At 42.5% G+C, this 12,592-nt stretch overlaps 1 protein-coding gene across 3 annotated transcripts in view; it reads right to left on the reverse strand.

Annotated features, from left to right (window-relative positions):
- Positions 1–12,592, reverse strand: part of CHN1 (chimerin 1) — a 79,356-nt gene that overhangs the window by 19,605 nt on the left and 47,159 nt on the right. For 2 of the 3 annotated variants that reach the window (XM_065751424.1, XM_065751426.1), the window contains one exon: positions 3,174–3,251. The exons of the other annotated variant lie outside the window; for it this stretch is intronic. In XM_065751424.1, coding sequence (XP_065607496.1) covers positions 3,174–3,251 — 78 coding nt within the window. The remainder of the gene's footprint in view (positions 1–3,173; positions 3,252–12,592) is intronic. 3 annotated transcript variants of the gene reach the window in all.

Genomic DNA, 12,592 nt, shown 5'->3' on the forward strand with positions numbered 1-12,592 from the left:
AATAATGCACTATTGGGAATTTGCTTGAGAAAAGCCAAAGCTTTAAAAACAACAACAAAAAAAAAAAGCTAAAAAGAAACATTAAATAAATACCAGAAGAGGAAAAAACTAAATCCATCCATGCCTAAAAGCTTTTCTGGCTTGAACTGCCGCATAATGCACCACGAGTTTCAGAAGCAGCTACACAGAACTGACAAGATCTTCTCAGAAGTTTTGTGGAGGATTTTCTCCTGTTTTGTTCTCCAGACATTGCCACTGCCTTTGAACATGTTTTCCCCAAGTACCAAGAGCCCAAAAGAAACCTCCAATTTCCCAAGGCTTTCTTATCTCTGAGTACGTGCAGAGCCTCTCTCTGGGGACTGCGTTAGCAGCGCCCAGCTCTCCTTCTGAATATTCATTTGAGTGCAGTGACTCATTTAAAGATGTTCTGAAAATCTTCTCATTGCCAGAGCTAGACTTCATCAAAAGCAGCACTCTCTTTTCAGTGGAGAGAGATCAACACACCCCAAATCGGCATCTGCCCCACTTTTGGGAAGATCAGAAATAGAAATGAGTTCATGTCAGAAGTCACAGAAAAATGACTTGGCTCAATGCAGTTTCAGGTCTTCTTGCAGCATTTCTTATGCACTTTCCACCTGCTGGCTCTCAGCCTGGCTCTGATGGGTACAGATGCCTTCTAGCTTCTGCACAGCATGAGGCATCTGTGCCTGGAGGTGTCAGCGACTACAGAATTCCTGCAAGTGCCATCACAGCCACAGGTGACCAAAGAAACACGCACAGGTGGCCAAGCGAGCACAACACCCTAATCCCAGACCTGCTCCTGGGTGCCTGCTGCCATCTCCTCTGCTCTATGAAACCAGCACTAGTCACTGTGCATTTTCCATTCTTCCTCCCTCCACTGAGATGCCATAGCACCTCCAGTATGAAAGGATCTCTAAGAGTCTGTAATTTCTTCGACTATTCCAAGCAGCAGCTGAGCAAAGTGTCAGGTCTTGTATTGTCTCATTCCTACATGGCAAAGAGAATGTGGGCTGTGGGGGGCAGAGCAGCGTCCTCCTTGCTGTGGGGCCCTGGGGACAGCAGTTGCTGCTGGTCAGCTCTGCCCTATGCCTTCATTTTGTTTCTTGTTTCAAAACTCTACCTCCAAGGAGAGGCCTCAAAAGGATTTTCAGACTGACATTTCCATCCTTCCCACATGGGTGGCACAGCTGCTGCTCGACTGGCAACCTAGGGCACTTACTGAGGCATTATAAATGGTGATGTCTTTACATGCAGGAAGAAAATTTGGACAGATGTGGAGAACAATAAAGCAAAGAAACACACAAGCCATTTGTTTGAAATCCATCACACAACCATCCCAAAGGGCTTGCAGGTATTCCTTACAGAAAGGAGAGGGGCCATGCTTAGCAGCACACCCTCAGCATGTTGCTGTACACCCCTCCAGGTGCGAACGTTCCGTTTCCTTCTTCATAGCAAAGTTACCTGTGCAAGCTGACTGCATCTCACCAACCTGAAAAAACAGCTGTTTTTAAAGGTGAGTTCTCCAACCAGCTGTATATGTAAAGGAATTACAACTATTATGAAGAATGCAACCTGCATGGAAAGCCTGGGCTGCAGCTATGACCTTGGATCAGATATGCAGCTTGTTTCTGAACAAGAGCTGGAAAATTCACAGCTACACAACCATTCAGAAATAGCTTCAGGGTAAAAAAAATACCCACACACAATAACTAAACCCAAATGAATGAAAATCAAATTATCAGGTTATTTTCAAAGCAGCTGCATTTCAGACTGTTAAAGGAACAGAGAGATCTGCAAAACTAAATACGCATTACCCTATATAGGCTGCGGCACATGGAAAGTAACTGCCTGCTGGCATCTGCAGGAATCACCTTCAGATTTTAAGGAACGAATGAAAGTATCTCAGATCTCTAAGACAACTCATGGTCTGGCAGAAAAAAAAGGCTCCACATTTAACTGACAGGCAGCTGGGTCAGTTCTTGCCAACAGCCCGTATTAAATGCTGTTTTTATATAGCATTTTGTCTTCAAACTTGTGCTTCAGTGAAGGAGTGCACCACAACATCTTGATCACCCACAGCTTCCAATTTTTGTCATCATCTGAACTGAAAAGCTAAAATGAAATCAAACAGCCTGGAGGTAAGAATGCATACGTGCACATTCACACACACACGTACATGCAATAGAAATGAAAACTGACAATCTGAAATGATTAAAAGATTTATGATTAATTAAAACATCAGACACCTATGTGACACGAATGGTTTCCCTTTCTCCTAAAGTTGATAAAAGCAAAAGTTAGAGGGAGTAAAGATTCATCAAAAACACAAAGTGTGCTTCACGTCCTGCCTGTGAAGTTCGTACCGGCTGCTGCAGAAATGCAGGATGACATCAACTCACTCAGCCACACAAACCAGGACTGCGCATCATGCGACGCATCTGACTGCCAAAGGTCGACTTACTGAATCTTTACTGGACACTTATTACATGGAGACACAAAACACACACGTCCTAATAAAGAACACAAGGCATTTGTTGTCCGTTTGTTTTAATCAGCACAATGGTGAGAAGTGACATAGAAGGCCAGGCAGATTTGGTTACACCACAAGGTAGCTGCCCATGTCAGCAGCCCCATGTAAGCTGCACTCCTCTCGTGCTCAGTTCATTAAAACAGGAGAGAAGCCAGGAACGAAGGGAAACACAGACCATCTGCTCCGTCCAGATGCAGCAAAACATGCTTCTTACCTCCAAAGCTATTTACCAGTGACAAACTGAGCTCTCTTTAATCCTCTAATCAGATCTGAACGACTTTTCAGCATCACATCACCATAAGTAAAAATGAACTGCAGTGACTTGAATGGAAAGAAAAGTTGGCAGGTTTCATCACCACTGGCATCTCAGTACCCAACAAGCATAAATGGAACAGATAACCTGGATCTGACCCAGAGCCAAACACACACACACACATCAGCAACCAGTAATGAAAGATGCCCAGTTGCTGTGACCGGCAGTGAGATGTAACAGGAACAGGTTAAGTTCCCCGAGTCACAGCCTGAAGATATATGTATGATTGCACAGCAACACCGGAGCAATTCAAAGTAAAACGCAGTCCCCACGGTACCTTTAAAAGGAATAAGCAGTGGAATTTCTTACCTTGAAGTTATGAATCTTCTCGTATTTGGGAACATGCTCGTTTTCTTTCAGCGTTGCTCTTCTGACGAGCGACGTCAGCTGCGAATAAGCAAAGAGTTTCAGAGGTTGCCAGATCGTCACCGACGACTTTTGCGTGCCCAGCTTCATCCCCAGGGCTGCTATCAGCAGGTCGGGCTGGCGGCCCTCTCGCTTGGAGTTGCGCACCGCCGATCTATGAGCTCTGTGCCCCGGCCACGACTCTTTGGACGGCATTTTGGAACGGACGGGAGGAGAGCCGGCCGCGCTGCCGCCTGTCAGGCTCGCTCTGACGGCGCCGGGAGGGGCATGGCAGCAGCGGCCCGCCGCAGGCACGGCTAGCTCGGCGGGACGCGGCGCTGCGGGATGCTCGGCGCCGGCATGGCAGCACCGGCCCGCAGCTCTCCCTCCGCCCGCGGCCGCTCCCGCCGCCCCGCGTAGGGCAGAGCCGTGCGGCCGGCACCGCCCCGCGCCTCCGCCCCGCAGCCAATGGGGCGCGGCTGTAGCGGCGAGTGGGCACCGCCGCGTGGGCGCTGGGGCCGCCGACCCGTGCGGTGATGCTCGTCCCTATTCTTGTAAAGTCACGTTTGTCAGTGTTCTTCACGGAAACGGGATGCTCGTCAAACTCCAGCGGGCTGTGAGCGCGGATGCCGCCCGTGCTCCCCTCCCACCGCAGCCCTAGGACCCCAGCCGCCCTCCTGTAGGGCTGCCAGCACACCGACGGGGTCCCGTCACGCGTTGGTCTTATTGCACTGCTGGTCTTATTGCAGCGACCCACGCCGCGGGACTGACCGCCGTGTCCCCTACGCACGTTGGCACCACGAGGATCCTTCCCCGTGCACAACGTGCCTGCCAAAGGCAGCCCGCACCTCTCAGCTCAGGCTGCTGCACTGCAGCCGCTCTCCCTCCCGCAGCAGAGGTATTTTTATCTCTCATGACTCAGTAACAACCAAAGACAAGCGCAGTTTGTCGCAGGCTTCTGGGTGAAAATGGTGTTCTGCAGCTGGATCGCGGTATCGTCGTACAGCTCAGCAAGTACTGCTGGCTGTGAGCCCTAGGCATTCCTGAACAGCCACCGCTACCCTGCCCCTGGGCTTTAGTAACCCACAGAGGGGCAAGCTGCTGAGATTGAGGTTCAACATATGATAGAATAGTTTGAGTCGGAAGGGACCCTTTAAGATCATCTAGACCAACTCCCCTGTAATGAACGGGACATCTGCAATTCAATCGGTTTGCTCAGAGCCTGGTCCTTATCTGCTTCACCAGCCATCTGTGTTTCAAGTCAGCAGGTAATAACCCAGAGCCTGGCCAAACATAGGACAAAACTGCTCATACACAGGGCCCTAGGAGTGTCTCAGCACACACAGGAGGCAGCATGATCTGCCCTACTGAGAAACTCCAGGGTTTCATTCCCAAAGACCATGTTGGGTGAAAATCCCCATGGAATAAGGTGGGTCAGAGGAGCTACCTGCTCCAAGCCCCAAATTCCTCTGCTTTTACTTTTAAAATGGAAAAACAATAACACTTCATGCTAGAAAATAAACCCCTTGAAAATTGAATTTGTTGGAATAACCCATCCGTTTTGTTCCAGAATATATTTCCTATCAGAATTGACCTGTACTAGTATCTGTATCGTTTCACTTATGAAGCAAGATAAAGTATCCTGAATTTTCCTTTCAGTCATTGGTAGAGGGCATATTTGTGAGATTGTTTATTTTTGTTTGTTTGACACATTTATTTCTTAATTATCAGCTTTCTTCTTTCCAAAGCTGAATAAATGATTTATTTTCAATTGCACTTTAGAGTCACATTAGTAGAAACCGATCTCTAGATCCTGGAAAATTAAATCTTGAGATTGCCAATAAAAGGGTAAGCACAACTACCCAACAGGGAAAGGTCATATCTCATGGCTCTAATTAAGAAAACACATTATAATCTGAAAAGTAGTTATAAGATTATGAATTTCAATTCTAACATTGCTTCACGTTACAGTAATCTAACTAAGACCACTGATGGGTTTTGCATAAATCTATTTCCTACTGTTCAGTGCAAAGCGTTTTCTGCTGTTCACAGATACAGGAAAGCTGCACAAACATACTGCAAACACCTCCTAACATGTGCTGCTTGTGCTGTATTTGTGCATACCAAAATCCTAGATTGAAATAAAGAGAAAACCATAAAGTTGCCACTAAAAAAATTTACAAAAAATGTTATCGATTTCTTATGCGTATCTTCCTAACAGAAACCAGTGTTGTAGTTAAAATTCATCTTGAGAAAACTGCTTTCAGATGACATCATCATACAACTTATTTTTTTCTGCCATTCCCTAACATGGGAGGTTTGCCATTGCAAGACAACACTCTCTGCACAGCCCTCTTCCTCTGCTTCAAAAACTGAACCAAAATACAAAATTTCTGTTGCATGCTCCTAATTATTCACCCTGTGGGTCCCTGCATAGGTCCAGATCCACGGCTTACCTGTACATGAACTAATACAGTGCAGGGAGCACCTCCTGGTGCTCCAGCCCCTAGAGCTGAGAGCACAGGCATGGCTCAGCTCAAGTCACACAGGACGCAGTTTCTCTCCTGACACTCTCTTCTGCTCAGGTCAGCCCATGCTGCTCATCCTAAACTCTTGGCCAGTTCTTGATTCAAGACCTACTCCATTGTGACACCCACAATGCTTCCATTGTGCAGAGGTAGAAATTCAAGGAGCAAAGTCTTCCCCTTTCCACTTCTCAAAGTCAAGTATTAATGCTATGTTGTTTTTTATTAGTTTGCGGCAGTGCAATCATTGCATGCTTAGGGAGCAATATGCTGGGCACACTGCAGGAGGATGGAGACTGGAGGACACGACTCCACAGGACTGAGGTGAACTGAAAACAGAATGTCTAGAAATAATAGGCAGGACAATCCCAGCAGAGCAGCCTCTCAGCCCTGATCATTTTAGCAACTGAAACGAGCACTAAGAAAAATAAAGCACTGAAACACAACGACCATTAAACAAGACACCTGTTCAGACGTTGCACATTGTACACCTGGACTAAAGGGAAAAAAAATAATAAAGGAAAATCAAAAACGATAACCTGCTATTTCAAATGTTCTCATTTGTCCTAAAACCTCAGCCATTACAGGACTCCAGTCCAGGGGTCCTACAGAGACACCCACTTTCCTCACTTCTCCCTGGAGCATTCCTTCACAGTGCAGTGGAAGCAGCTATTTTCTTGAGCACTATTTGTTCTCCTTGTTATTTAGAAAATATATGCATATTTTCTGGTGCTAATCTCACAATTAGTAAGTCTTATTATGAAGACTCTACAGAATTGATTTTAAAGTCATCCATGGCTTGCAGTAAATTCCAATTAGTCACTCTCTGAAAGTCACATTATGCAAGTTTAATCCAGTCATACAATTCAGTCAACATCAGACAAATTATCTTTCTAGAAAGGCAAATCAATGCCTTTCCCATTTGTTGAGGAATAAACTGAAATCACTCCAGGGAAAAACAGAACAAAAACCAGAAGATGGAAACATCAGGTTAATCTCACAACCCTAAAAAAGGCTGGGCTTGCTCAGACATCCTGAACCCCACACACATTTCCAGGACAAAAATGTTTCTTTTCATGACCACCTGGCTCCTCTCTCAAGCACAGTATCACATTTTCATCCTTCTTGGGAATGCATGTGCAGCGCACAGCAGGTTTTTCATTCTCATATGGTATTTTCATGTTGCAATGACTAAATATGCCTTTATTGTTTCAGACTTTATATGTAATACAATCTCTTCCCTCTAAGGAATGCAATTTAATAATAATAATAATAACCAGCAGTTATACTACATGCGTTTTTGGAGAATTGCAGCCTATTGTACTCATTTCAAGGAACAACGTATTTGAAAACCAAACCTCCACTTGTAGACAAGTAATGCCAGGCAGAGCCTCCATCCCCAGGTAAACTGTGTGAGCAGAGAGTAGGAACGCTATTCATGAGTGCAGCCTCAGTGCTGATACTTCAGAGGGGCAATGGGAAAGACCAGCTAGCCCCTCGGCCACCAGCCACATGCACAAGGCCTGCAGACTGCTTCAAAGCAACAGAGATCCCCATTCAACAAGCAACCTGTGTGCCAGGCAGCAACACCCACTGCTAAGTTTGGGTTGAAGACACAGGGGAACAATTAAATCCTATCGCTGAAAAAAACCCCTGGTTTCCATAACAGAATTCTCCAAGGCTCCTGATTAAATAGGACCTTTCCCCGCCCAGTATACTCTTTTTTGAAGCTAAAGCAATGGCTATTTCTGAAACTTTAATGGTTTTACAAATTATTTTTGATGACAACACCAAATACTATTCCCACAGAAGGTAGCATTAAACATTTTTACATCTAGAATTTGAAACAAATTTGAAGTGAAATTAAAATGTTTTAACTGAAGTTAAATCTGTTCTTTCTTTTTTTTAACTAAAACATTTTTAATGAAAACTTTAACACAAAGTTTAGTTCACATGAATCTCTGGCTTGCTTTAAAGTATGATGAATAAAAAATAAAAATTTATTTATCTGGATAGTGATGGAGCAAGACACTTTTCAGTGACCAATAATTTCTCTTCCAATGGAAGGGACTGTTTTGGCACATAACCATGGCTTCAGCAATGGTATACATAAAATAAAAAAACTCAAAGTTCCCTCAGACATAAGTTCAGCATCAGGGACCCCAGTGGGGGAAAGACAGCAGCAAGGCAATGAGGAGGACTACTCACAGGGTTTCAGCTCATGCTTACACCAACAGGCTCTGCTAGATCAGGGCTGAAGGATGAGCAGCTGGTGGAGCAAGGAGGCTGCCTGTAGGCCCTGCTGGCCTTCAGGGAGCTGTGCCTTCCTGACCAAGGCACGACTGGTGCTTGCTACAGCGAGGCATTGCTCCAGCAAAAAATCCCTTGACTTGTGACACTTCAAGGCAAATCTTATTCCAAAAATAAATTCGAAGTAATTTAAAAACGCTCCAAGACAATGTGCTGTATTGGAGCAATAATAGTAAAAATTTAATGCAAAACAGCAGTTGCATGAGAGTTGCTCTAATGGCAAATGCTTTTTGTTACTAACATACTGCATGTAAGTAGTACAAGGAAAAACAGACCATCAGGCTAATATTTTGAAGCTACAGGTAACTGATGATAGTTTTTTTTTTTTTTTTTTTACCTCATCCACACTGTTAGAAGGTTCTCCTAAGAGAGAGAAGGCTCATAAGAACCCTAATCATACCCACTGATATGGGACCTGGCCTGTCTCCTAGCACGGGAATGCTGATGGAGGCTAAAAACTTCTCTATCACACCCATTTAAGAATCACATTGTTAAAAGCAGGCTTTACAATAAACTCCTGCAACTTTTTGTAACTGAAAATTCATAGACTCAGGGATAATGATACATAACCCACGAGGTCTTTCTATTATTACATTTACTAGGTATTTTTAATTTATTCCTCATGGAATGGGAGCTTTGGATACTGGTATAGCATAGGCAAGCAGTATGGAAATCTCTTTTTATGTCTCATTAACATTGTCTTACCTGACATATAATATTCATTTCACATTTCTCTTGCAGTCTAACGCTTCTAATATTACATTTTTTGTTCTACATAGTAATTCAATTTAGAATGATTCAATATATGTTATAATTGAAAACGCAGCTCATTAATTTCTAAACACTCTCTGCATTTCAGACCACACCTGTTCCTTTGGCACATCCTCTGTTTTGAATTTATCCACTCCTTCCTGAATAGGCTATGTTGCTATGATACATGTGCTGTCAGTTTCTTTCTTCAACGTACTTACAGACCATAATCATACTTATTTAGCAAAAATAAGGAAGTGTAAAGCCTTCTAATCTTTCTTTAAATAACACTTAATTCAACTCCATGGATCAAGGTGAAAATATTTTTCTTTACTCTGAAAGCATACTAGAGTTGTGACATTGACAGAAACATTCACACACAATTTGCAATGGCAAAAATCTGCTTACGGACCATCTCATTGCAGAAAAATTGCAAAATGTGGTAATCCCAAGTGTTCATCAGCACTTCTGGCAGACTCTGATTAACAATTATCTAGCTTCATCTGTGTCTTTGGGCAGAGCTGCAGTGGGTCAAGGCTGACATTCATTTTACACAATGTAATTAGGCAGACTGAGAAAGTGAGGAAGGCCAATCATTCTTCAAACGAGCCTCTCACATTGGCCCCTTGTTTACTTGCTATTTCCACCCCTATTTAAATCGGGATTGATTTAAAACTGGCAATGGAGGAAACCAGAGTGGAATTGCACTCTGAAAAGTCCCTAAGTCAAATTATCAGTTTATTGCCACCCTTAAAATCTAATCCCTGATTAGAGACTCAGAAAAAAACAGAACAAACATTGTTTTACATTCTATTGAACAATTTCCAATTATTCCAATTTTCTTACTTCTCCTGTCTCACATATGGTTCATCTTTCCTATTTATTCCCTCTAAGTTTCCTAATTAACATTTTAAAATGCTTCTGTCATGAAAATTATTGCGTAAAGGCAGGAAGCTTTCCATTTCCCTAGAGGAAGCTAAAGCTATTAAAATTTCTTATTTGAAACAAGCACTCAAGTAACCATTGTATCAAATGGCCAAAATCAGCAAGCAAACTTAACATCTCGATTTGAAAATTGAAACATTTTGAATGACTCAAAGTGGGCAGTGCAAGCCTCCATCATAAATGTAGATTACTTATCCTCTGGGGGAGAAGCAGGAATCAGCGTGTACGACCTCCGTTAACTTTGCTTTAGTTTAGATCATTTTTTACATTCAGCAAGTCTGTAGTTTATTGCTACACAGTTTTCAGGTGATGTCTACTTTCAACTGAAATGCACTAGTCTTAGGTCCCACTAAGTAAGTCAAAGACCTGACAGTTGGGATTTTAGAGGTGTATGAACTTTGAACAGAAGCTCTTCTCTTAAGCATAGAGCACGATAAACATAAAACACTAAGTCTGGGGTATAGTTTTATTTCTTAAATTAATTTATTGACTGGCAATTAAATATTTATCCAGCATAACTGCTTTCTTCTTAGTCATGTTTTCCATCTTAAGTAGCAATTTTTTAATTTATACTCCCCCCCAACTCGTGGTACCGCTCAGAAGATTTCTAATGTTGTTTGAATTCTCAGCAAGTGCAACCCAAAAGAAGGCTCACAAAGTTTCCCAGTGAGCTCCCAGCCCTGTCAGCCTGCTGAGCAGTGAGTCTACCTTACAACCAGGCTACGATAAGGGTGACTTACTGTTTCCAAGCACGGGCTGTAGCTCTGTGACAAACCCTGAAAGAGGTTTAGAGGCTGGACCGAATGGGAAGCTGTCACTTAAGAGACCAAAGACTTTTAGTCTGAAAGATGAAAACACCTGATAATTTTCAAAACTTTTGTGCATTTGTTTTAAACACATTGTTACTCTAACCATCAGGCAATTCCCAGAAATGCCTGAAAGCACACTTAATCCCTTGTCGTTCTAAGTTCAGTAAATGCTCCAAGGCTTTTCTAGCAATACAAAATCACCAGAAATTTTTAAGCAATAAGCTCTTGGAGATATAACACATAGAGCTTTTCAAGTATTTCACCACTACATGGGAAACAGAAACTGGGAATATCGCCTTCTGTATCTTCACCCTCTCTTCCCTCAGTTAGCAAGGGGAAAAAACGCTTGCCTTAATCAGCATTACTAATCTTATTCGCAAATTGGAAGCCATAAGAAAATTTACCAATTCAGATACACGTATGAATAAAGTTTACTACGAGACTTTACACTTTGCGACATGAGCTCTTACACATCTTATGCAAACTATTTCAATTACTTTAGCTCTACACAAATACAATAATCTCCACTGGAAAACATATAGCTTAAGTGCATTATAATATGTTCTTCATTGTAAGAAACATCAGCCCATAGTTATCTTTGAAGTTGTATGGGTGTGAGGAATACTAGCACTAAGATAACAAAGGACAGAGGAATATCCATTCATCAACAGTCAGATTTTTCAGCTTGATGGTTTCTTAAACATTAGGACCGTAGTAACAGCGAATGCCAGAAACAACACTATTTCTAACTGCTGATTCCATGCACAAAAAATGTTAAATATGGAAAAGTTTAACATTCTCAAAGTTAATGATATAAGGAAGACTTTACAAGACTGTCAAGAGTTGCTGCCTTTACCACTAACTTGTGTGACAGGTTTGAAGCAATAAGAGCAAGTAGTTTTTTGAGCTTAGCAACAAAACCGCTCTCCTTTCTTAGTTAAAATTCTGAAGAGAAAAATATTCAGCTAGAGGCTAAAACTAAGCATGAGAAATTTTATCTGAAAATATATCATCTGCTTGTGGAAGATCAGAAGGAAAGAAGAAAAGGTTCAAACAGATCTACTTTTGCAGCATTAACCATGGGATAAAGGATGGCTGTTTTTTCTTTCATAGTCCAATGCTTCCAAATACTACATTTAGGCACCCTAACTACTCCCTGTTCTGCTAGACTTAGACATTTCACTCTTCAGGAGTCTTAAAATTTGGTAACCACTTATGAACAAGCAATTATTAGTGGAGCAGATGTGCCTGCCTGTCATGGGACTATCTATCCAAGTGAATGGGTAACGACAGACCAGACCTCCACAGGTCCTCATCCTTTCCATCCTTGTACAAAAAACAACTGATACCTATTTGTACTGGTGAGCTTATAAATAGTGACCAACATAAAATGCTTTTCCCCCCTCCCATCTACATAAAAATCAACCCCACACTGCAAACACGAAGCTTAACTGAATAGAAACAGAAGCAAGCAGAGAAAATCCTTGGTTATCTGACTCTCAGTGCTGAGTTATGCAAGGTACACAGAGTTGTAGAGGCTATAATACACAAGACATCCTGGATATTAGTTCACAGCAAAAGGTGCTACTAACACCACTTCCCGCTGCCTTGGGGAGTCTCATATTCAATGAGTGACCAGACCTGACCCTGCCTAGTTTATGAGATTAGACACAATCACAGCCCAAGGTGATTATCACCAGCTATAGAATGTCACATTATAAAGTCTAAGTGAGGTAAGAAACCTGTAAATAATAAAATTATCCTTTATAGGCCTTTTTATTCAGCAGTCCAGCCTGTTTCCTGTAGAAGTGATTAGTAATAGAAAATAATTAGGAGATGCCAGATGGAAGGAGGAGTTTTAAAAAAGAAAAAAAAAAAAGAAATAAATAAAGACCCAACACACAGCTATGGAAACGGAACAACAAATGACAGAGCTGCCAGCTAGCAACCCATTGCAGTCCCTCACTGTCCAGGAAGCTTGTGGCATAAGTGAGAAGTGGCTATCACATGCCAGCTCATTTCTGTGATCACTGGAAGGACTATG

Source organism: Cyrtonyx montezumae, unplaced genomic scaffold, assembly GCF_038088225.1.
Source record: "Cyrtonyx montezumae isolate F1298 unplaced genomic scaffold, pur_monq_1.0 scaffold_7, whole genome shotgun sequence".
Taxonomy (NCBI): Eukaryota; Metazoa; Chordata; class Aves; order Galliformes; family Odontophoridae; genus Cyrtonyx; species Cyrtonyx montezumae.